The following is a 26,876-nucleotide window of genomic DNA, read 5'->3' as shown; positions in this document are numbered from 1 at the left end:
ATTTGAAAGAGTGTTTGGATGTTCGGAATTTGAACCTAAAAGGTATATAATGTACTGAGATAAAAGCATAAGGTGCTCCGGATTGACGCAAGAAAAATTTGATCACTTAAGATAAAATGAATAAGAGCAAAAAGGAAAATGCAAGCATCAAAAAGAGCTAAGATCACATTCGAAGTACACATGTACATATTCCATCAATATTGACATTTAAGGCACTAACGCTCGGATTACCATTTTCCTTTCCATTCCTTAACGAAACGAAAAACTTGAGTTTGATTTCCAATGAAAATAAACACACCAGTGTACAATCCTACGGGTAATGGTGTCGTTCTCACATGCCATAATAAGAAAGTATTTCAGTCTACACTTCATTAGGCAAATGCACAAGATGATAGAGCACGGCATAATCAAAATGATTCAACTAATTCGGCTGTCCAGCCTGTTATTGCTCAAACTTCTGACCAAACGGCGAGCTGGACGTGCATATGCCACGCGAAACAAATCGAGAACTTTTTCGTCACATCGGTTCGAATCATTATCGTTTTCTGGCCATTAAAAGGATGTGACATAAATAATAATAAATTGATCAGAAGCCAAATCAATGCGTATCTTCAATCTCCATCATGTCGGTGTAAGTTTGGCGAAAGCCTTTTTCATCTCATGCCGACGACGTACTACAAAGTTTAACACGTGATGAGATAAAACTTCTGCTCTCTTTTCTAACCTTCGTCGTCGCGGTGCTGACTTTCCCAGAAGAATTTCTTCGACATAAGCGCGCTTGGTTGGCATCGAAAACTAAGCAAAGTTACGAGATTCTGCTTCTATCTTTTATTATTTTAGACAAGGTACAGCTTTGCCCGATGATTCGATGTTGAAGTGAACACCGCCAAGCTGCTGAGGCTCCAACACAGCGGTGATTTTTTCTGGGGAGTTTTCTGAGTGGCCACAAGTCTTGGAAGTTTTGCTGTGCAGGGCTTCCTTCTGCTTAGCATTGTAATGCGTTGGAAATGCTGCTGCTCGCAGTTGCGAACCATATCAATAGTTTCGAGTTACGTAGGGTTCTGTTTTCATGAAACGAGAAACTACTATTAGAGAAACTACTACTTTATAAGTGCGTATTTTTTCTTTACCTTCTTCATAAAAACATAAAAAGATATTGGAAGACCATCGCATTGTTTGCACCAATAATTTGCTTATCATGAACGGTGCAAATCAATCCAACGACATGTTCAGTATCACACGACTCAATCTTTCCAAAGACCGGCTCTCAAGTTTGCTTTTTGGGGCAATTTCGTCCAATGTACAACACTACTAAAGATATCCGATTTATCGATATTAACACTCTGCCAAATTGTCCTGATTCTATCATGTATAAATCCCAATTTTACTCACCGTTGACTTCAGTTGCCTAACCGATTGTAATGTTGTTCTTTTTATCTCATTTTTTCAGCCTCGTTAAACATCGCCTCAGTCCCGACCGAAATCGTGCGGTGGTGACTCTGTCGATGCGTGAAGTCGTCCACATTGTGTGCACCCCTTCCCACAGTGGAATCGAAGTGGGATGGCATCTACAGATTTGTGGACTGACCAAACATCCCCGACAAATAATCTAGCGAAGCCGACAATATCCACACCGATTTACCGAAATGACGGTCGTCCATCGTGCCGGGTCACTTTGAAGCCGGATACGTGTGGATCTACGCGTTGCTGTTCGGCGCCGCCGTTATCCCCATCGTTGTTGTCGAATTGATCCTTCCGCTTAACCGGAACGCCAAACTAAACTGAACTGGACATCTTTGCGGTGTGCGTGTGTGTGTATTTGTGTTTGGTTTAGTTCGAGATAAGAGAACTTAGCTGCTATACGAAACAGGAAGAACCATAAAGCAAATTGAATTCTAGCCGGCTGGCTTAAATGCACGACGGGCCATCGCCACTACTGCCAGCATCGGTATCATCTTCATCTTCATAGTGGACACCATTATTGGCTATCCTGCAAATCCCCTTCAAACCAATGCTTTGGAGCAGTGACCGCCGGAGACGGAGACTGGAGGCTCCCTGCGCCGGGCTGGTCCATCTGACGAAATGGTGCACGACGCTGTTTATCATTTTGGAATCTACGAGCGTTGGAAGTGGTAAGTGCTTGGCAAGATGGGGAACGTGAAACCCGGTGGGAATTTTGCGGGATTACCAGGGTGATGCCAGTCGGGAAGCGGGACCTCTTGATGGCGCCACCAGACCGTAGATTTGGTGGTAATGGGAGGACAATTACCAGAAGGAAATTGAATAATTTTCTGATAATAGGCTCGCATCACAAACCACTGGTGATGTATGGTTCATTAAAGAAAAAATGCCTTCATCTCCTTCAAGGGTTTTTACTTCGGTGTCGGTGCTTTCCTAATAGATAGAAAAAATTTAAAAAAAGTTTTAAAAAGGAGAAAAACATTGCTTACATCCTCATAAAGTGAAGACAAGGAATATAAAAATAATGATTTCTCGCTTAACTTTTCAAAAGGACCTAAATAACATTTTTTCATGAATTAATTTGAATACTGAAATCAATAGCTTTCATGTTGTTCTGTTGATTGCGCTATTCAAATTAATTCATGAAAAAAATGTTACTTAGGTCCTTTTGAAAAGTTAAGCAAGATTTTTTTAAATTCAGTCCAGCACTTCTTTGACATGCTTTTTTGCCGCAGGGGAAGAACATCCCTGTTGTTAACGATTTTTCGGTATTTCCTAGTATTTAAGGTAAGCTGAAATAGATGCAACACAGCTCTTATATTTATGTTGAATAAGTGAAAGCATAATCATAATTCGCAGGAAGGCATGAAAACCGAACATCTCTGGCATTTAGATGATACATTTGCATCACATGATGCAACGCCCATTTAAAAAAAATTGCAAACATGGCACCTGGAGCGTTCGTCAAACCCACTTGTTTGAAATATAAATGTTTGCAATTTTATTTAGGTTCAGCGAATGAATCATCTAAAAAAAATGTATAAATCGTCACCCGCCGCCCCCTCTAAGTGTTACGTAATTAATGGATGTTCTCCAATGATCTATGTGGAGGAAATTATATTGATACCATGAATATTTTGGCGGCCGTTACTGCATAGGTTTCCGACCTACAATTCACGATTTCATCAATTTCACATTTTGATTTTATAGAATTTTGTTTCCTGAATTAACTCCTTGAATCTATTTTTTTTTTAATTTTAAAATTCATTCATAGTTCAATTTTTTTCATTCAATGCTGATTTATAGCAATTTTTGTTTTTAAGTTTTTTTTTCTCGTTTTCCATGTAAGAGATTGGATAAATATTTAACCTTTTGTCTATGCTCTGGGGTCAATATGACCCCAGGCCACTTTGAGTGGCTGCCATTTTTTTAGTTTTCAACCGATTCTCCTAATTTTTGGTAGTTTGGTAAAACTAGCCGAGATCTGTCTCCTAGGTGCAAATTCGCTTGAAAAATCTTGAAAATATGCGCTACAGTGTACTTTTTTCAAAAAACTTACGTTGTCTGTGCTCTGGGGTCAAATTGACCCCAAATTGAAATTGCTATAACTTTTTTAATGTTTGGCCAATTTTGGATGGGGCTGTTTCGAAAGATAATTGAATCATCTTTCAGGTCGTTACCAAAGATTGACTATAGGTGGGCGGGTACATCGCGGGGAGGGGTTTTCGTAAAAAAGGGTAAAAAACAGTGATTTTTCATGCTTATTTTACTTATATCTGAAAATCCTACCCATTTTGAACTGCACCTTTTCAAAAAGGTTATGCAGGAAGGCTTGTGCTTTGACATGAGGCGTTGATTAATTTAGAGCTTGGTCGCTAGGTGGCGGTATATTTGAATTCATTAATTTAGACTACTCCAGTAATTCCGATATATGGAATTTTCCTCATTGTAAATATTCTTATCGCACAAATTTAAAATTTGTAAAGATGACATCTTTAACAAAATTCGCCTGGTGGGAATGGACTGTCATGTGACAGAATAAATAATTAGGAAATTTACAAATAGGCGGCGCTAGTGTACTTGCAATATTCTTGCATATATGAGATATTGCTTTAGCTTGAGATCCCTCATACCTACACCCAAGTTGTATTCGGCAACATTGTTTAGGATGTCTAGCACTACAAAGCGGTGCTCAATATAATAAGCACTTCTTCCAATTTTTAAATTTGTGCGATAAGAATATTTACACTGAGGAGAATTCTATATATCGGAATATCTTAAGTAGTCTAAAATAATGAATTCAAATATACCACCACCTGGCGGCCGAGTTCTAAACTTATCAACGCCTAATGCCAAAGCACATGCCTTCCTGCATAACCTTTTTAAAAAAGGTGCAGTTCAAAATGAGCAGGATTTTCGAATATATATAAAATAATCATGAAAAATCACTATTTTTGTACCCTTTTTCACTAAAACCCCTCCCTGCGATGTATCCGCCCACCTATAGTCAATCTTTGGTAACGACCTAAAAGATGATTAAATTATCTTTCGAAACAGCCCTAAAAATCCAAAATTGGCCAAATATTAAAAAAGTTATAGCAGTTTCAATTTGGGGTCAATTTGACCCCAGAGCACAGACAACGTAAGTTTTTTTGAGCACAGACAGAAGGTTAAGGGCGCATAGAGCCTTGTATTGAATGAGATTAGCTGTGGAAAAATACACTGAGAAAATTCTTCACACCAAATACAGTCAAACCTCCATGAGTCGAAGTTCCCTAACTCGATATCGAATCATGGAAGCAAATTATGCCATATTGAAAAATATGTTCTAGGTTACTGTGATTGTCCCTTCAAACAGCTTTCCGAAGTTTTTCTATTCCACATCTGGCAAAATCGGGTCAATTACTACAATAGGAAAATATGCCGAACATAAAGTCCATTTCGCTCGAAACTCTATCCAAAAATCTCGCCTCACTCAACCAGCGGATGGCAGATTTTTATACAGTTCTGCATAGGAATCTTACATAAGCTGCATTATAATTTGGCATATACAATTTCGGAAGATTGTAATACAATTCTCGCTTAACTTTTCAAAAGGACCTAAGTAACATTTTTACATGAAGTTAATTGAATAGTGCAATCAACAAACCAATATGAAAGCTTTTGATTGCAAATTAAATAATGAAAAAAAGTTATTTAGGTCCGTTTGCAAAGTTAAGCGAGAAATTATGAATGTTGTGCAAACTATGACTGAAATTGATCATTTCTGCATAACCAGAAAGGTTTTATTTGGATTTGTTTTTGTTAATTAAAATCTTCTATAGTAAACTAAACCAGCAAAATTTATTTTAATTTAGAACTTCGGAATTTTATTTTAAAACTTTAATTTTGAAGAAAGCTACAATCCAAATCGAATATGTTTCAGGCAATCAAAATTTTTAATTTTGTTTACCGAATTTTTTATCCGATGAAGTAATCCTTTGAATCTTTTCCCCGTTTTCCGATTTTAAAATTTATTTATAGTTATCATTCAATGCTGACTTACAGCAATTTTTAATTTTGAAGGATTTTTTTTATTTTCCGTGTAAGAGGTTGAAAAAATATTTAAAAGTGTATCATTCACCACAAGAGCATTGAATGAGATTAGCCGTAGAAAAATACTCAACAACAAATATTTTACTCTTCAAAGGTATACGAGCGAAAACACGATGGAAAAAAATAATCCAAATTCCAAATTCCACCAAATTCCAAATTCAAGCAAATTCCAAATTTCAAATTCCAAATTCCAAATTTTAAATTTCAAACTCCAAATTCCAAATTTCAACTCCAAATTCTAAATAATTTCAACTCCAAATTCCAAAATTCAAACTCCAAATTCTAAATTCCAATTTTTTAATTTCAAATTCCAAATTCCACCAAATTCCAAATTACCAATTCCAAATTCCAAATTCCAAATTCCAAATTCCAAATTTCAAATTATAAATTCTAAATTCCAAATTCCAAACTCCAAATTCCAAATTTAAAATTCCAAATTTAAAATTCCAAATTCCAATTTCCTAATTTCAAATTTCAAACTCCAAATTCCAAATTCCAATGAATGAGATTAGCTGTGGAAAAATACTCAACAACAAATATTTCACTCTTCAAAGATATACGAGCGAAAACACGATGGAAAAAAAATAATCAATTTAGAATACAGTAATATTCCGATTTTTAACCCCCCCTGGTGGATATTTGGGGTTATAAAATAGTAAATGTGACCAAAAAATATTTTCAATTTTTTAATTTGTTTCTCAAATATGAAACAGTTTATACCTTGCGAAACGCAAAACACGTCAATAGAACCCGTAATTTCTTGTCAAAAAGGTTTACACAATACTTGACAGTTCCTCAGAAATGATTATTAATAAACCACAGAATTGTACCATACAATCTGGGGTTGACAAAATAGGGTAAATATTGTAATGTTTCAAAATGTTTGTAAAAGTTTTGAAAATTAGTTCTAAATTACATTTAAATTCAAAAATTCCAAATTCCAAATCCCAAATTCCAAATTCCAAATTGCAGTTTCCATATTCTAAATTCCAAACTCCAAATTCCAAACTTCAAATTCCAAATTCCAATTTCCATATTCCATATTCAAAATTCCATCCCGAGCAGCACACATGTTGCATAAAAGTTTCTGTTACCTATATGCAACCGAATTTAGTCACATTTGAGTTGATGCAACAAAATCTGGATTGTCCTGCTAGGGATATTCCAAATTCCAAATTTCAACTCCAAATTCCAAATTCCGAATAATTTAAACTTCAAATTCCAAATAATTTCAACTCCAAATTCCAAATTTCAAACTCCAAATTCCAAATTTCATATTTCAAATTTCAAATTTCAAATTTCAAATTTCAAATTTCAAATTTCAAATTTCAAATTTCAAATTTCAAATTTCAAATTTCAAATTTCAAATTTCAAATTTCAAATTTCAAATTTCAAATTTCAAATTTCAAATTTCAAATTTCAAATTTCAAATTTCAAACTTCAAATTTCAAATTTCAAATTTCAAATTTCAAATTTCAAATTTCAAATTTCAAATTTCAAATTTCAAATTTCAAATTTCAAATTTCAAATTTCAAATTTCAAATTTCAAATTTCAAATTCCAAATTCCCAATTCCAAATTCCAAATTCCAAATTTCAAATTCCAAATTCCAAATTCCAAATTCCAAATTTCAAATTTCAAATTTCAAATTTCAAATTTCAAATTTCAAATTTCAAATTTCAAATTTCAAATTTCAAATTTCAAATTTCAAATTTCAAATTTCAAATTTCAAATTTCAATTTCAGGTTCAAATTTCAATCTCAAATTTCAAATTTCAAATTTCAAATTTCAAATTCAAATTTCAAATTTCAAATTTCAAATTTCAAATTTCAAATTTCAAATTTCAAATTTCAAATTTCAAATTTCAAATTTCAAATTTCAAATTTCAAATTTCAAATTTCAAATTTCAAATTTCAAATTTCAAATTTCAAATTTCAAATTTCAAATTTCAAATTTCAAATTTCAAATTTCAAATTCTAAATTTCAAATTCAAATTTCAAATTTCAATTTCAAATTTCAAATTTCAAATTTCAAATTTCAAATTTCAAATTTCAAATTTCAAATTTCAAATTTCAAATTTCAAATTTCAAATTTCAAATTTCAAATTTCAAATTTCAAATTTCAAATTTCAAATTTCAAATTTCAAATTTCAAATTTCAAATGCAATTTTCAAATTTCAAATTTCAAATTTCAAATTTCAAATTTCAAATTTCAAATTTCAAATTTCAAATTTCAAATTTCAAATTTCAAATTTCAAATTTCAAATTTCAAATTTCAAATTTCAAATTTCAAATTTCAAACTCCAAATTCCAAATTCCGAATAATTTTCTTCAAATTCCAAATTCCAATTTCCATATTCCATTTGAAATTTGAAATTTGAAATTTGAAATTTGAAATTTGAAATTTGAAATTTGAAAATTGAAATTTTGGGAATTGGGAAATTTCAAATTTCAAATTCCAAATTCCAAATTTCAAATTTCAAATATTTCAAATTTTTTTGTTAAATATCTTGGCTGTGCATATGCACAGCATATGTTTCGAAATGGACAAATTGATATGAAATTTGCGAAAAAGAATCCACGTGTCTTGGAGGGACTCGAACCCTCAACCTCCTACTCTCTAGATAGGCGTGATAACCCCTACACAACAAGACCACTTAAAGGTCACGTTTGCGGAAAAGCCATCAGAATCCGAGTATCAACCTCCACCGCGGTGGGCTCTCTTTTTTGCAAATTGAATATCTTTCGGATGCTTGATTTGTCCAATCTCCACATGCGCTTTACTATTGTATATCCACAGCCAAGCGAGTGCACATTGTTTATTAAACGAGAGGATCGCCTCCATTTAGTAACTGTCTGGGCGGCATGGTGCGATCTCAACATTGCAAAAATAACTAACGATTGTGCATATGCACAGCCAAGATATTTAACAAAAAAATGGTTTTCGTACGGCCGAGTTGCCGAATAATATGCAATTAATTATTTCAAATTTCCAATTCCATATTCCAAGAAACGCGATGCGAGACATAACACTTATAGTTCTTACAATCGTCAACAAGTTAAATTTACCTTATCTGTCGACCGCATCGCGTTTCTTATAAGTGTCGTGTCGTTCTTACGTTAAGCACAAACCACAAAAACAGTTGTCAAAATTTCAATTTTCAAATTTCTTATTCCAAATTCTAAATTCAATTAAGCAACTTAACTTGACTTTCTTTATTTCAAGATTACGTTTATCTTAATATTCATAAGAATCAAAAGCAGAAATTACTAACTGACTCACGCCACTAGTAACGTTTTGCGCGTTTTGCGAACCAGAGCTCATCTCTGCATCCTAGATCTCTGCCAAGAAGACTTCGAATCTTGAACAGTCTCCAAGTAACATGCTCTTTTTAGGCAAGTTCATGTTAAATAACGAAGCATAATTCAATAAATTTATTTATCCATACTATGCAGAAATTTCAAATCAACAGCCTAAATTGAAAGAAGTTTTACGATTCTGAGTTTTATTCGAGCGCAATAACAGAGACATTCCATCAGTTGACATCACTTATTTCATGGGGTTTTGGCTATCTGCGATTTGAATAGAGAAACATGCCACAAAAAACACAAATCTTGATAAGATAGCGAGGATGCCAAGTTTATGTACGTCCATCATTTAGCTGAACCCTATTTAGACTGGCATATTCGCTTATTCCAGCTCTGCCGAGAGACATCGGCACTGGATGGATGAAACAGGAAGAAGAAGTAATTTCAACGAATTTCATCCTTGATCCTGCGGGTAACCAATTTTCTGCATAGTGCGACCCGGACTTGAGCTCATTTGGTAGATTCATCAGCATGACATACAGAAGCATGACTTCTACCCAGACAATATATGTTATTAGAATGAATGAGCAATGCGAAAGCCTTGTCCTCGTGCCGGCGGCAGACGATGACGGAGAAAAGAGAACGATCTCGTACTACAGAAGAAAAGCAATAATTCTTCATGGAAGTAAATCAACGTTGCGCTCGAAACGAATTCAATTGTGAAAGATGCTCCGAGGAAGTGGAACATTGCCGGACGTAGTGACAGCATGATTGACTAATGAAGATTAGAATTGTCTCGTGTGGACGGCATGAAGCAGAACTGAAGGACATTTAATCGTCAGGGGCTGGCTTCTTTGGGCAATATTTCTGTTGTGAGTGCCAACTGTGTGACACTCAAATTAAGTGGGTTTGGTTAGAGTTTCAGATTAATTTATGTTCTTTCCTTATCGGTTATTATGTAATTTGATTCAATTTTCAACAATTTTTAATGATTTCACAACTAATATCATAATAAAAGAGTAAAACTGAAGTAAAATCTAATAGCAGACCCAAAGATGAAAATAATAAATCTGAAACAATATACCAAACGCACGAATAAACATCCACTGGGGCACGTTGCACCTGGAAGCATAAAACCAAATTGAATAATTCAAAAGCACATAATTCCGGTCCCGGCTGTCACAACTCGTTGGTTACGTAATTGGCCTGGTCCAATGGTGGCGGGTGTTTCTTTTTCACAGCTGTCATGTTCCATTCGGTGCGATACCTTCACCACTGCCGACGGTCGACATCGTTGGCGTCTAGGTGTTCGCCTTCATGATTGCATTTAATTTTGCTTTATTGCGTCTCTAAACGTGCACGATAATGAGAACGATTATGATGATTACGGTCCTATGAAGTGTGCTTTTTTCTCGAAGCTGACACTGGTCTTTTGTCTTCTGGTGTAGCTTTTTGCCTAAAGCCCGGCAGCTGTCTTCCGATTGAGCCTCGGATCCAGCAGTGCTGCTTGTTACCAGGACAGGAAATAATCGAGCGGGCACCGAGAAAGGAGGCGATAGGGAGCTGTCACCGATGATGGGATTGTGAAAAGACGGTGATCTTGAATCTGGTGAATCACCTTCTGGAAAAACTTGGCACCGAATACTAATTACAATATAATGAGAACTGCTATTTGATGGCTTGATGGCGCTACGTACCTTTTTGTCGTAATGAGCAGAAAAGTCACATTACATGATTGACGGAACAATGCATCTCACTTTTTTTGCTTTCTCCCCTGAAGGGATCGATTTTGTTCTGGATACAATAGCGTTTATCATCATCGCTGGAAGCACCTCATTACAGACAATGAAAAAGTTGCATCAAAAAGTACATGTAACCAACACACTAGAAATTCAATCATCTCCGACAAGATGTTGAACCCATTTTGACGTAGGACTACGTTTGTGTTTTCTATATTGGGGTACACTTTACGATTGCGAAAATCGGGGACCGTCACGAAAATATGATAGACTTTAAACTTTAATATCTAAGCCGTTTCTCGATGGATTTTAAATTTTTTTGGACCATTCGATCAAGGATGAGTCAACGTTTCTTTGTATTTATATGAAAATACTATTTTTTAACTATTTATTATCGATAATTGATAAAAAATTTAGAAATAGGTAAACTAACCAATCACGTACATGCATCACTAGCACAGACATCAAAAATCAATCACTTGCGGGTTTGGATCTAATCCTTAGTTTGAACAAGATTTTACGCAGAGCGGACGCATCAAAGCGATTGCAGCGGAGCGGATATAGCATCACGGAGGCGCTAATAACATTTTCAAAGGAAATCCATCGCATTGGTGGTAGTGCTCGATGTGTTGCTGCAGATCATTCAACCTCAACGAACCAGCATTTCATATTAAGAGAGGGTTGACCATAAAAATAGCACTGTGGCGATCCCGCACCGCCAGTGCCTATGCTGAAAATTTATTACAAATTGTGGTGTCAGTTAGTAAGGAGCATTGGGAAAAGAAAATTAATTCTTCTCAGGGCCAACATTTCATAAAAAGAAAGAGTTAATTGCGAAAATGGACTGTTTCGGTGGCATCGGTTTTGGCGTGGTAGCTTGGTTGCTGTTAGTGATTCCATCCATTAAAATTCACTACATCATCTCCCTCCGACGCGCTATCAAATTCACTATTTACAATTGAGTTTTGCACTTTGAAGAAAGTTTATTCGGATAGTCGGATCAACCTTCTTTTGTATAAAATCAATGAAGACGCCACCTCAGTGGAAACTATCTACAGCAACCACCCATCGGTGAACGTCGCTCGGACAAACAGATGCCAAGAGATAATGTTTGGTAATATGAAAAAAATTTCGTCTTGAGTCAAATTTCTGCTGTTATTCCTCGCAACAATACGTATTTTGGATAAACAACATCTCATAATCAAATTCAGAATCTTGCGAGAAAATTTCATAGGATTCTTAGAATTTGTCATTCTCCGAATGGTCCGTTGTCTGCGGGATCCCAAACGAAATGGCTCGCGCGCGCTGAAAAGCAGTTTTCTTATATTTAATGAAGTAATTCCATTAGCCCCGCCCATTCATTAATCGTTATGAGTGCACATTATATTCACACCCATGTCAGATTACAAAGGGGCGGGGCTAACGGGCTTAATTTATTAAATACAAGAAAGCTGCTGTTTGACACGCGCGCGAGCCATTTTGATCGGGATTCAACAGAGAGCGGTTCGACATTCGATGCAGCGGAGCGGACACAGCAGCACGAAGGAGTGGGTGGCAATGCTAAAAATTTATTTCTACTTTTGGAGGCTTAGCGAAACATCATCAAGTGGCGATCGGACAGTTGCAACGCAAGTTGTTGACAAGCGATTGGATGCAGTTAGTTATTGGACAGAAGGCGCATTGGGAAAACAAAACTGGTTCTTCTCAGGACCAACATTTTATGGAAAGAGGTAATCGCGAAAATGGACTGTTTCGGTGGCATCGGGTTTGGCATGGTAGCTTGGTTGCTGTTAGAGATTCCATCCGTTCAAATTTACTGCATCCTCTCCCTTCGACGCGCTATCAAATTCGCTATTTACGATTGAGTTTCCCGAACAGCACAAGTTGGACAAAAATGGTTGCAGCAACTTGATTGTGACTAAATCCGGTCACATATATGTTGCAATAACCTATGTGGAACATGTGTGCTGCTAGGGTTTGTACTTTGAAGAAAGTTTATTTCGGATAGTCGGATCAACCTTCTTTTGTATAAAATGAATGAAGACGCCACCTCTGTGGAAACTATCTACAGCAACCACCCATCGGTGAACGTCGCTCGGACAGACAGATGCCAAGAGATAATGTTTGGTGATATAAAGAAACTTCGTCTTGAGTCAAATTTCTGTTGTTACTCTTCGCAACAATACGCATCTTAAATAACCAACAGCTCATAACCAAATTAGATTCTTAGAATTTGTCATTCTCTGAACGGTCCGTTGTCTGCTGCGGAATTCCGATCAAAATGGCTAGCGCGCGTAGTAGTAGTAAAATTCTTCTTTATTTACACATTTTTTGTTCTACAATTATTTTTGACATGTACAGTGATCGGCCGGCTTGGCCCTCCAACTTCAATTTTAATTATTATTATTATTATTATTTTTATGTTTCTACTTGATTTTTGAAATATATTGTATCATGACGGCCTTCAGGAGGCGCTAGTGTGTTTTTTTTTAATTTGATAACCTAACTACTATGTACACTAATATTTACAATACAAATTTGATAGCCTAGATTGGAACTAGCGCCCTAAGCGCTTCTTGGTCCGAGTGCAGGCAACGGACCCTAAACTTTCTTTACACTCACCAAAGCGTTCATGTAAGGTTTTTATTCCGGCCAGACGGTGGACCTCGGATGTTCTTGTCCTGGGAGGGGTGTTGAGGATCATCCTCAGGAATTTGTTTTGGACCCGTTGAAGTTTGAGGTGGTGGGTTTTAGCGCAGCTCTCCCAGACCGGCATGCCATATTCGATCACAGGGAGGATGATTTGCTTGTAGACAGCAAGCTTATTTTTCAGGGACAATGACGACCGGCGGTTGATCAAAGGGTACAGTAGTTTCAACAAGACGTTACACTTTGTCACCGTTTTGTCAACCTGTTGCCTGAAAATAAGCTTGCTGTCGAGGGTCAAGCCAAGGTAGCCGGCCTCATTGGCCCATTCCACAGTCGTGCCATTGAGAATGATTTTACAGTCCCCAGGCGGAACAAGTTTAGGGGATTTGGAGTGGGGGAAAATGATGACCTGAGTCTTCGCCGCGTTGATACAGATCTTCCAGCTGGTGAGGTACTCTGTCAGGGCATCCAGGCCTCGTTGGAGTTTTGCCACTAGCGCTCTGATCACTCTACCGTTGTAGACGATGGATGTGTCATCTGCGAACAGAGACAGAATGCCGCCTTCTGGAGGTTCAGGCATGTCGGAGGTGAACAGATTGAAAAGCAGGGGCCCGAGGATACTGCCCTGGGGAACGCCTGCGACGATGTTGTGCGCATTGGAACTCGCTCCGCTGATTGAGACCCGGAATGTCCTTGCCGACAGGTAATTGTTGATGATTTTCACCAGGTAGCTGGGAAGATTGTAGCGTTGTAGTTTGTACACCAGGCCATCATGCCATACATTGTCAAATGCCTTCTCGACATCGAGTAAAGGCCATGGCGGATGTTTTCGAGACAAACTTGTTCCGTCTGAGGACGTTGGTAACTCAGGTCAGTTGGTGTACAGTTGACCGACCGCGTCGGAAACCAAACTGTTCCTCGAGCAAGATGTTGAGATTTTCGGCAGACTCAAGTAACCGATGATGAATAGCCTTTTCGAATAGCTTGGATAACCCTGAGAGAAGGCTGATGGGTCGATAACTTTTGGGGGAGGAAGGATCCTTCCCAGGCTTCCGGATGGGGATGACTTTCGCTGACTTCCAGGACGATGGGAAGTAGCTAAGCCGGAGACACTGATTAAAGATCAGCGAGAGGTGCTCAAAGAACGGAGCACTCATGTGTTTGAGCTCGAGATTCAGGATGCTGTCGAAGCCTGGGGCCTTCATGTTCTTCGACGATTTGATATAGGTCGTCAATTCGTCAGCTGAGATCTCCAACTCATCCGAGAAGTCGTTGGGAATCAAATGGATGTTGTTAGCATGCTCGTTGACTGCTGCTTCGTGTGGACTGACGATGTTCTGCCCAAGATTGTGTGAGCTGACGAAGTGACGACCTATTTCAGCGACCTTCTCTGCAGGAGTTATCAAGCGATCCTTAGAGCCATTATTGTCTAGTGGGATCAAAGGTGGAATGGGCCGAGGCTTGGATTTTAGAATTTTGGTCATTTTCCAGAACGGCTTAGCATAATCTGGGAGAGTGCGGATCTTATTCGAGAAGTTGTTATTTTTGAGGTCCACCATTCTGGCCTTGATAATTTTTGTGATTCGATTGCAGCGTGCCTTAAGCTCAGGCAGTCCAGTACGCTGAAACTGCCTGCGAGTGACATTCCGCAATCGAATCAAATCTTTGGTGAGTGTATCGATGTTTAAGGAGTTGCTTACCTGCCGAGCCGTCGGTACGTGTTGCTCTCGGGCCGCCGTGATCGCCTCCTCGATAGCGCACAGCTGGCGGTCGATACTTTCCGGCGTCTCCGGACGCACCTCGTAGTCGACGGTGTTATCGACGCACTGCTGGAAACGCTGCCAGTTCACTCGGTGGTAGTTCCGCCGTAACTGCTGGTGCCGATTGACAGAGGAGCCCAGTTCCGCCACCACCGGATAGTGATCCGAACTGAGCTCCTGGTATACAACCGGCTGCGAGACGTGGTCACTCAGGTTTGTTACGTAGAGGTCGAGCGTTGCGTGGGCACCGGACCGACTCAGCCGAGTGGGGGAATCCGGGCTCAGGATCGTGTAGTGGCCTTCCTCCATGTCGTTGCTCCAGATGGTGCCGTTTCGATTGCCGCGACTGTTGCCCCAGGCTTGATGTTTGGCATTCAAGTCGCCGGCAATGATATACTGGCCTTGCCTCCGCGTCAGCTTGACGATGTCCCTCCGAAGGGCAGCCGATGATCCATCGCCAGCTTTGGCTTGCGTTGAACAGTACGCCGCGATGAGCGCGATTGTGCCGACCGAAGTGGTGATTTCGACACCGATGGCCTCGATGACACTGAGCTGGAAGCTTGGGAGCAGACGACAGTTGATGTTGTAGCGAAGAGCGATGGCCACACCACCTCCCCTGGTCGGCCGGTCGAGTCGCACGATGCGGAAGTCCGGGGTGTTGATGTTCACCTCTGGTTTTAGGTGCGTTTCGGTGATGAACGCCACGTCTATTTCCTTCTCCTCAAGGAAATCCTGCAGCTCGATTGTTTTGCTTTTTAGCGAGCAAGCGTTCCAGTTGACCAGGCCCACCCTAGCAGCCATTTTCAATGATGAACATGCCAAGTGTGAAGACCTGGTCGAATCGGGTTTTGCAGCCGCGCAGTCGAGTGGCGAGCTGCGTGAAGATCGGCATCAGTTGCTCCGGAGTGTACAGCGGGGCAGATTCTTCCGGTGGGACGGCTTCGTTTTCCGACTGCCGACGGAACCCAGGAGGAGGAAGCGGGGGCCATTCGCTGGTGGATGGTGCCGACGATGCTGGAGCTTGGACCGATGCAGCTGCCGCTGCCAGTCGCTTGTGCGGCTGTAGCGGTGGGAGTATTGGAATCACACGACGGGGAGCCGGGATGGCTGGAAAGTTCACCTCGTTGATTACAGGAACACGGTTCTTCTTCGGAATGGTCCTGGTGGAAGCCTTCTTCCGGATTTCCAGGAACTCGGCTCGCTTTGGGCAGCTCTTTGTGGTGGCCCGATGTTTGTCGCCACAGTTGGCGCACTTGGGATCGGCCACCTCCATTTTGTCGCACTCATCAGTCGGATGGGGTTCGCCACACTTGTTGCAGCGCGGGTTCAAGCGGCAGTTCCTGGTGCCGTGCCCGAAATTGAAGCAGTTGGTGCATTGCGTGACATCGCGGTGCACTGGCCGATATCGCTCCCAGTCAACGACGGTGTAATTTATAACGCCAACCAGCTTCAGGTCCTTCCAGGTAGTGGAGCCGTGCTCCAGATGGATCAGGTAAAGCTGGTCGCGATATTTCCTCGCCTTGTCGTGACGAGCGATCTTGTGGACGGCTACTGGCTTCAGTCCGCAACTTTCAAGCTCTGCTTGGAGCTCTTCCTCCTTCATGTCGTGAAGTCCTCGCAGCAAAGCCTTGAGCGGCTTCGTGCCGGGGTGGTCATGAGTGTAGTACTCATACTTGTGGACCTCGAGGAACTCCACGACGGATTGATGATGGTCCCTGTTGGCCGGCATCACTTTCACGCCCTCGCTGCAGAGCCGAAAAGTACATTTCAGCCCCTTAGCGATCAGCTGGCGAATTTTTGGGCGTAAATCCGGCGGATCGCCCTTCACAAACACGGGCGGGCACTTCTCCTTCCGCTCCGGTTGCACCTGCGGCAGCTGCGATTGCTGCTTCTTCCTCTTTTTCGGCGGATTGCCGGCGTCATCAAGCAGCAACGGCGAGAACACGTTGCTCTGCAAAAGCTGCTTGGAGGGGTTACCCGCGCCTCCAAGAGCAGTGCGCTTAGGCACTTTTCCAGCGACCGAATCGGCCACCGAGTCTCCCATGACGGGTCCGGGAGAAAATAACGCCAACGCGACCAGCGAAAACGTAAACAGCGAAAGAACGAGAAAAAACACTTCGAAAAAATGCGCGAGCAAAAAACACGTCCGTACGTGTTGCTGTCTCGAACTGGAATGAGGCTAGCGCGCGCCGGAAGGCAGCTTTCTTATATCTAATGAAGTAATTTCATTAGCCCCGCCCCTTCAATAATCGTTATGAGTGCACATTATATTTACAACCATAGAGATCACAAAGGGGCGGGGCTAACGGGCCTAATTGATTGAATACAAGAAAGCTGCTTTCCGGCGCGCGCGAGCTATATTGCTCGGGATTCCGCGGAATAAGCGGTTCGACAAAATTTGATGCAGCGGAGCGGACACAGCAGCATGAAAGCGTGGATAGCAGTGGCAATGCTGAAAATTAATTCCAAATGGTGGAGGCTTAGCGAAAAATCATCAAGTGGCGGTCGGACAAATTCAACGCAAGGTGCTGACAAGCGTTTGGATACAGTGAGTTATTGGAAAACTTAGCATTGAGAAAATAAAATTGGTTCTTCTCAGGACCAGCATTTTATAGAAAGAAAGAGTTAATTGCGAAAATGGATTGTTTCGGCGGCATTGGGTTTAGCGTGGTAGCTTAGCTGCTGTTAGTGATTCCATCCGTTCAAATTAATTGCATCATCTCCTCCGCCGCGCTATCAAATTTGCTATTTACGATTGAGTTTTGCACTTTGAAGAAAGTTCATATCGAATTGTCGGATCAACCTTCTTTTTGGAGGACACCATCCTCGAAAATGGCCGAAATAAAGGAGAAATAAACAGAATCAGAAGTGGCGTGAAACCAAACGCAAATATATTTATTTGCAACGTTTGGTTGTCGCCCGCGATGTAAGCGTACGTGCCAAAGTAAGGATTGTGATGTCCCCGACTGAAAGCCAGTCGAGTGGCTTCAGCGGCCGATGAGTCATGTTAATTCCACGGTTAGAGACTCAAAGTCCATCCAACTGGGACCAACTATTCGACTTCTTGATTCAGTTGGCCTCCGAGCAGTTTGCTCAATGTAAATAAAACGACACAAATTATTATGGCAAATACCATCTATTTCAAATAGCTACGTAGTCCTACGTCACCTTTGCGTACAACCCGATTGGGCTGCACCTTTGAGTTTTTTTAATTCATTAGGAACCAATTTAAATTGGTTGCGCGTAAAAAATATTTTCTCAGAAAAGCCATTGTCGTACTTTATCTGCTACAAACCGTACTTTGCGCTAAATTGTAAGCAAGTAAGAAGTGTAAATAAATTAAACAACGGATCTTTGGCTGTTCAAGTATCGTAGTACTGGCTAATTCATATTTAAAATGCTGAGCATATATCAAGTAATGGCCCTGCGTTACATGACATCACATGCTTCTAACTCATGATCATAATTGGCCACGCAAACCGGAGCAATATTCACTGCAAATTAACAAAACAGTGTTTAGTCATTAGACATGCATATTGAAACAGGAATAGGTCCTTCATAAACACTCGAGCACGCGCGCTATTTTGTACAACACTAAAAAAACATCAGTTGCGGTACACAGCACGAAAAACATGCATGAGCGATCCAAGACTGCGAGCGTGCTAAACGGTTACCCCGCTAAAAGCTTATCGACGTTTCTGCATTATTGATTGGAGAGGAGAGGTGCAAAAAGCTGTCGTTTTAATGTTTCCGTTAAAGCTCACTTAATAGTTAAGAAAACTCAAAGGTGCATCCCAACCGGATTGTACGCAAAGGTGACGTTGAACTACGTAGCTGTATGTAATGCACAGGTTTTCGACTTCTGTTCGATGAGATCAAAGCGAGCATTTTTCAAGCCCTGGGTGAATCTGTTTCCGTTATTTATCCTGTGCTCCTGAGATTGAGTGAGGATTACGAATCCCGGTGATGTATATTATTTTTAGGATGATGAAAATAAAATTTTCAAATAATCGAAAATAAGGACACTCTCAAGCAATCACATATTCAAATTATCAATTGATAACTCGCTAGAGAAAAATAATCGTTCGATAATTATATCTCGATTCGCAACATTGGTAAATGCTACTTTTTCAACTACATAACACCAAAACGCAATGCCAAACATTCAATTGAACTTCATTGTTTAGGTAGGTTTACACTTGAATGATGATCGATTTGAAAAGGTATCGCCTCTGAGAACTCATCTACTTTTTACGTCTGAGAAGTTATCAAATGATATTTCCAATAGTTATCGTATGAGAATGATTCAGGACAACCCTGGCTGATTTTGTACCGCTGCAACCATCACCGACCTAAACTAGAACAGGGACTAAGCACCCGCTTCTTCTTCTTCTATGGCTCTTTCCAACTGGAACTTGCCCTGCTTTTTAACCAAGAATCAAACTTGCCATCTCCGGATTGGCAATCCTACGCCTTTGCTCGCAAGGCTACTGGAGACCCCGCTATTAAGCCAGTCTAAATCCCCAGGGCTTAGAAAAGCCCATCATTAAAGCTGGTCGGAGTTTGGTGATCATCCTATGGAGGAAATCAGAGTAGACGGGATGCAACACGAGGCGATAAAGAAGTTTGACAGTTTATTGATAACAATTATAATTTGCGTTTACTCCGGTAGACGCCTAGGAATCAGCAAAAACGAGCCGAAGAAAGTTTCCCAGAACGCATCCACTGCAGCAGCGAAGAAGATTCCGAGCCCCTCTACTGGCATCAATAGACGTAAGCGAGAAGCTGCCATCTAACGTCCCCAAGCTTTCGAGAGAAAACGCGCAGCAGAAATGAACTGCACCAGCTAAAAGTCTTGTAAATTGCATTAATTTGAGGTCTATGCTGGCTTGAGGTTTCCAGTAAGCCTTGCGAACAAAGGCGCAGAATCCGGAGATGGCGCGATCGATTCTTGATCCGATCTAGGATGTTTTCGGGTGGAAAACATTCTCGACACCCTGGGCATAGTGTATCCCATTGACTCAACCACACCAGATACATAAATGTAAGTATTGTAACACACTGGAGTCGGTTTTCACGCGGAGGATATGGGCCGCGTAAATTGAAACAGCGTAAAAAATCGAGTAAATCCCAAAATATGTCTGAAACCGCGAAAATCTCGAATTTCGAGTAAAAAATAATCGCATAAAAAGCGATTCGTGTAAAATAAACCGAGTAAAAACGACTTCAGTGTACATCAGGTATGAAGCGTTGACTCTTCCTTGAACGTATGGTATTGAAAATCCATCCAGAAACGGCTGAGATATTAACAATCAAAGTCTATCATATTTTCGTGACGTTTTCGATTTTTTGCAATCGTAAAGTGTACCGTACCTCCATCTTCAAACTGTTATCTATGAGCGCAGGTGACAGCTGTGTAAGTTTTTGCTCCATTTTTAAGTTGTACTCCTTAGAACAGCTGTGAAAACCACAAGAAAATTTGTTATTATCCTCAAAATTGATTAATCCATAATAGGAACGCATGCACCAGTTGTGGCACTATTCTAAATTTTGGCTCCTTATTTGGCAAATCCCATTCTTTTCTTATACCTCCATGCGGGACGTACCGACAAAAATCTCGAGGCCGGGGATTTGTTTGGTGTCCGCCTTGATGTATGTCTCGCCGTCCATGACGAGACAGCCTGGCTTGACCAGCCACTCACGGTACAGCTTCCACGAACGCAATATTGTCACCGTGTTCTGCCCTGGGGCCCTCCTTAGTCGTGCGGTAAGACGCGCGGTTACAAAGCAATACCATGCTGAGGGTGGTTGGGTTCGATTCCCGGTGGCGGTCTAGGCAATTTTCGGATTGGAAATTGTCTCGACTTTCCTGGGCATAAAAGTATCATCGTGCTAGTCTTATGATATACAAATGCAAAAATGGTAACGTGGCTTAGAAACCTCGCAGTTAATAACTGTGGAAGTGCTTAATGAACACTACGCTGCGAGGCGGCTCTGTCCCAGTGTGGGGATGTAATGCCAATAAGAAGAAGAAGAAGAAGTTTTGCATGTCAGTCCGGCCCAGCCCGCTTCATGGTCTGCTGGACGAACCACTCCGACGAATTGACCCTTTTGGCCTCGTCTCGGGTGGAAAGGTTCGGGTTGTTCTTAAAGTACCGCCTTATCTTCCGCGCCTTCTCTGGGTATTCCGTTTTCAGTTTTCGGCCGCTTCTAGCTGGATGGTCTTCGTCTCCTGGAACATCTTCACAACGCGGGACACTGTGGAATGGTGGATTCCAAGCCTTTTGCCGATTTATCTGTGCGACTGACCAGGATTGTCGATCACCGCGCCCAAGATTTGCTGGCTAAGCTCTTCTTGTTTCGAATGCATCTTGAAAACTACTTGACAGATCGCGATAAAATTTTACCAGCCGGATGACACACAACTATGCTTCTGGCTCCAGCATAAAATTCACGTTATTATTTTGCTGTACAATACAATCTTCTTCTTATTGGCATAACATCCCCACACTGGGACAGAGCCGCCTCGCAGCTTAGTGTTCATTAAGCACTTCCACAGTTATTAACTGCAAGGTTTCTAAGTCAGGTTACCATTTTTTGCATTCGTATATCATGAGGCTAACACGATGATACTTTTATGCCCAGGGAAGTCGAGACAATTTCCAATCCAAAAATTGTCTAGACCGGCACCGGGAATCGAACCCAGCCACCCTCAGCATGGTCTTGCTTTGTAGCCGCGCGTCCTACCGCACGGCTAAGGAGGGCCCCGGATACAATATTGTTACCAAATATTCAAATTTGGTTTGCACCGTACTAACCGTGTTGTGTTGAATGACGGTCTTATTTATGGATCAAAATATAGTTTTCATGAATCATTTTTCAAAGATTTGGATCATAATTTATTATTTATGGAATCTCCCGAACTATTTTATGGATTTATGGTAGTATTTTATGGAACATTCAAATGTTATTTATAGATCGTTTTTCATTTGTCTATGGATCGTTTTTTCACATTGAACGGTGCAAAGTAAGGGCTGCCGTCTGAAAGTGCTCATTATCGACTTTAGCTATGAAGTGGGAAAGCAGAATTCGAAGGAATCGTATCAGGTGAATCTTGAACCAAGAGGTGCTTGTCTAGTGCCTTATCATTCAATAGAGCACAGAAAGCAAAGTGGATCCCTTGTGTTTATCTTCCCTGACTCTGTTGATTGCCGTTTTATTAATATTAACATGAAAAAGTGTTTCGGGTGTAGAAAGCTGAATTTAATCCTTTTTGAATCATTGAATTTTTTTTTTGAAAATTTAATAAAAATTGCAATAAAATTTTATTTGGCCTTTATCAGCTCTGTAGGCGATAGCAACAGTCGTGCTGAATTTGCTTTCAGAGCTTCGGAGCTCGTGGTACAAGGCAGTTCCTACTACGAATATATACTGAACCCTTGCAGAAAGTGTTTTTTTTTGACGTAAACTACGTCTAAGGGGAAGACTCGGATACAGGGTGACAAATGAAACTTTCCAAATTCGAGACCGTCACGAAATCATGTAAGATTTTGAACTTTAATAGCGCCTTTATCTTCCGATGGATTTTTGAGATTTATATATCAATCGATTCGGAAATTCTCTACCAATTTGTCAATTATATAGAAACTTTGGGTTATGAATGTTAAAATAGGGTATCGGAGCATTTTGGCAGCACCCTCTTTTCTTGTCCGCAAGAGTCTCGTTTCGGCCGTCGCCGTTCAGTGCGGTTGGCTTTTGGACTCTCCTTTTTGTGCGGTGTTTCGCACAAAAAGTAGAACAATGGAGCCGGACCAGTGACCGCGGTCGAAAGAAATGTAACAAAAATGCGTAATGTAGTGCATGGTGTATAAAAAGTGATGCAGATAGGGGCAGGCATGAGACGATCAAATGTTATCAATGCCAATGCCCTTGCTAGTAATGCAATCAATTTATATTAAAAAACGACTTTGGAAAATGCATTTTTTTGCAAACTGAAAACTAATAAGGCTGTTACACATAAAAATTATGGTCTCCGCAAAGTCAAGGGGGAGGAGGTAATCTTCTTCTTCTTCTACTGAATCGAGCGGCATGAAAATTTGAATGCAGAGGTTTTTGGGGCCGTGGAAGGTTCTTAAGATGGTTAGAGACCCCTCTCCTCTTTGAAACCTGGCTCCTATACAAATGAAACACCAATTTCATCATAGCTCGAGATCAAGCAAATGGAAACAAATCTGGCGTGTGTAGGTTTTGGAAGAGAAGATATGTTTCTGTGGTGGTTTGCAACGCCTCCCCCTTCTGGAAAGGGGGGCTCCCATACAAATGAACCAAAAATTTCTGCATAACTCGAGAATTAATCAGAGAATAAATCAATTTTAGGCGAAGCAAAGTTCGACGGGTCTGCTAGTAAAAAATAAATATTAAAATGAAAAAAAAAAAAAATTAAAAATAAACTCCTCGGATTTGTTAAAGAATGTTTTGAAAGTTCTCAAAATTTACCGGAAATTTTTTTTGATGCCCCGAAAGTTGTTATTTTTGAGCAAAACAATTCGAAGAGGGGGGATGTGGGTGAGACATATTTAAAAAAAAATTTATATCGGCTTAATAATATTTTGTCCAATTAAATACGCGCCTGAATCAGAAGGATTTAACTTTGATTCAGGAAGTGTGAATGCACTTAAGATATTTTTATAATACGTGGGTGCAATAATGCGGTACTTATTGGTCACGACAAAAGCTTCGGAACGCATACGTTCTTGAAACGGGCTATATGAGATTGTTTATTAGCCATTGTTCTTAACGAAAAATAGTTAATTCAATGAAGAACACGTAAATATCATGCAATGATGCTAATTGCGATTCAAATCATGAGCAAATCTCTCGGCCATAATTGTGATGGGATTTGACTCACGCATGCTTTGAATCGCCGATGAGATTTGAGATTTTGAGATTTTACCAACACTGGTGACACTGCCAGACAGTAGGAGTTAGAATGTAATAACACACACTATCTTTTCCGTCCGCAACGTTTACTACTCGCGCACCACAACCAAATTAATTGGGTTTTGGTACATGATTAACATTTTATGATTTCTAGTGATGCACGAAAAACAAGATATGCCTATGATTGGAATGTTTCTGAATAATAAATGTTGCAAACGGAAAAGAGAATGCTTCCCTAGGGCTTCTTCTATTGAAATATTTCATCAAATGCTTCAAAACCCAAATGTAGGCAATTCGGATCCAAGAAAGGCATAGTAAATTTTTTAAACAATTGTATCCAACAACTTTCATATCTTAAGATACGCTAGTTTTGTTCGAAACCAGTGACATAAATAATCAAATGAATTTTCTAAAAATATTCATGCATGATGGCACTACAATCCTCAATGAACAAAACTGCCTTACGTAGTTTACGTTGGGCGGTTGTGTCTTGTACATAACCCTTCTGATTTTGACGTAAACTACGTCTAAGGGGAAGACTCGGATACAGGGTGACAAATGAAAATTTCCAAATTCGAGACCGTCACGAAATTATGTAAGATTTCAAACGTTAATAGCTCCTTTATTTTTCAATGGATTTTCGGGATTTAATTATCAATCGAATCGGAAACTCTCCAGCAATTTTTTAAGCCCATTGGAACTATTGATTATTAATGTAATGACATTGAAAATTCCAATTCTTTACCAACCCAGTAAAATTTTAGAGTTTCGTTACGACCGCCGTTTGGTGCCGCTGGTTCTTGCGCTCTACTTTTGTGCGGTGATTCGCACAAAAAGTACAACAATAGAACCAGAGCAATGACCGCGGTCGGAGCAAAAAAAAGTAGTGTTTATGAAAAAGTGCTACAGATGCTGGACATGTTGATGTAAGCATGAGGTGATCATTAAAATTGATTATCAACTATAAACAAGATTATTCTACTATTTAGGTAGCACCCCTTTAAAGTAACACTTCGAAAGTTACATAACAGTCGGAGAAAGTAAAGGCATCATCACCACTGCGGAATAATAAATTTGGGGTTTTTAAATGAAAATTTTAAATTGTCATATCCAACCATTTTCATATATAATAGCCCTGTTTGTCTGTCCGGTGACTAGCCAACCAGACGCAGCACGCGGGGAAATTCTCACAAAAATAAAATATTTGACACTTCAATTCTTTTTTACTATCAGACGCAGAAAACAAAACCAACCTTAGACAACCAGACACAGCATTTGATGAAAAAAATCACAGACAACAGACGTTGACAATTTTGATTTTTTAATGCATGAATTAATGAATCGTATGTAAAAAAACACTTGCCATGGGCGCTACTGCGTCCTCAAATAAACTAGTTTTCATATATTGAGTTACGCTAATTCGAAACACAAATGAATTGGTGTGAGATCAATCATGATTGTTGCGAAACAATTTGCTGCTTGCAAGAAAAATTATTAAGGAAATACTAAACCGTGGGAAATTCAATTGAGCACGTAAACGAATAACATATCAATAATGAGCAGTTTTGTTTTCATTATAACTTTGCTTACAAAATCGATCGGTTCGCAACACCAACCGTCTTACAGATTAGGAAATATTCTTCGAAGTCTTCGCGTTGATTTTATTTAGGGGGAGATCCTTTAGTGCCATAAGCAATTTGACAACAAAACTCCAACTATCCGGATTATGTTTCCTTTCATACCTTATACATAAAATATGGCCATTGATGATACAAGCTATATTTGATCATTTGAACACGTTTTACGACGATGAATTTTGGAGAAAAATTTCACGGTTCAGAAAAATGTCTCTTAGTACCGGACACTATTGCATCAAATGTTCAATTATTGTTCAAATGTGACTAAGTTCCTGTTACATGAGTAAAGGCATCATTCAGAATAATCATATATTTACGTGCTTCAAGCTGTAAATATTAAACATTGTTAGTAGAGCTTATTTGACTCTTCAACTAAATTGTTCACATCTCAATCCAAATTCTCACCTTTTTGAATGTCCTCTTCAATTTTTGTTTCTGCTAATTTCTGTGGCTTTCTCAGCAAGAAGAAACAAATGAATTGAAGTAAGTGTAACAAAACAGGTGTAAAAAATGGCTATGAAAAATCTCAATGATCAAACACCACAATTACATGGTACATCTAACAAATCATCATTATCAAAACATCAATATTTTTAGCATTTTTATTCAATTTCAAATTTTGTACAAAGCTTACCACACCAAGATCTGATATCCCATGCCGTTAAAAGCCTTTTCAATAGCTTCTTTTTGTACTTAATAAGTTGAAGGAGGGAGCTCTGCAAGTATCGTTTTAAGAAGTGTCCGGCCTTGGGAGGTGTGCTGCGCTGGGGGATCTCCCCCTAAATAGTTAATGAGCCGCCTCACGACACGATCTTTCACATACGGGGCGATTTCCATACAAACCTCAAACTGCTCGTACTCAGTTAAATTACAACCAATTCAGTTGAAAATTTAGGAGGTTCATCAAAAAAGCAAATGTTATCATTCAAGCATAGGGGAGCGAAAAAGTCAAAACTTCAATCACCAAATTAATTATTATCTTATGATCTGCTTTACGTAGTTTACGTCGGGCGGTCGTATCTTGTATATAACCCTTCTGATTTTTTATGAAGGTAAACCGGCGGGACTCTGAATAGAGTAGAAACCTCAGCCTTTGATGATACCGTACAATAATTCCATTCGAAGCAGTTTGCCAGCCGTACACGGAACATCTCGTCCAAGAAGACGCTGTTGCAATTGAATCAGAGGGATTTACGTTCATAAATAGTCAGAGAGGTCTCATGCTAACTAACATCGTAATAGTTTAAAGTCATTTTTGTCATTTTATTGTCAGAGTCAAATTATGTAG

At 39.8% G+C, this 26,876-nt stretch overlaps 1 protein-coding gene across 1 annotated transcript in view; it reads left to right on the top strand.

The window, feature by feature from the left end:
* The window catches only part of LOC134212563 (uncharacterized), a 243,283-nt gene that overhangs the window by 141,075 nt on the left and 75,332 nt on the right, over positions 1 to 26,876 (top strand). Inside the window, exon 3 of the mRNA XM_062690540.1 lies at positions 1,451 to 2,132. Within this exon, the coding sequence (XP_062546524.1) occupies positions 2,012 to 2,132 (121 nt within the window). The 5' untranslated portion in view covers positions 1,451 to 2,011. The remainder of the gene's footprint in view (positions 1 to 1,450; positions 2,133 to 26,876) is intronic.

This window comes from Armigeres subalbatus, chromosome 2 (genome assembly GCF_024139115.2).
Source record: "Armigeres subalbatus isolate Guangzhou_Male chromosome 2, GZ_Asu_2, whole genome shotgun sequence".
In the NCBI taxonomy this organism is placed as follows: domain Eukaryota; kingdom Metazoa; phylum Arthropoda; class Insecta; order Diptera; family Culicidae; genus Armigeres; species Armigeres subalbatus.
This window is presented reverse-complemented; position numbering and strand designations above follow the sequence as displayed.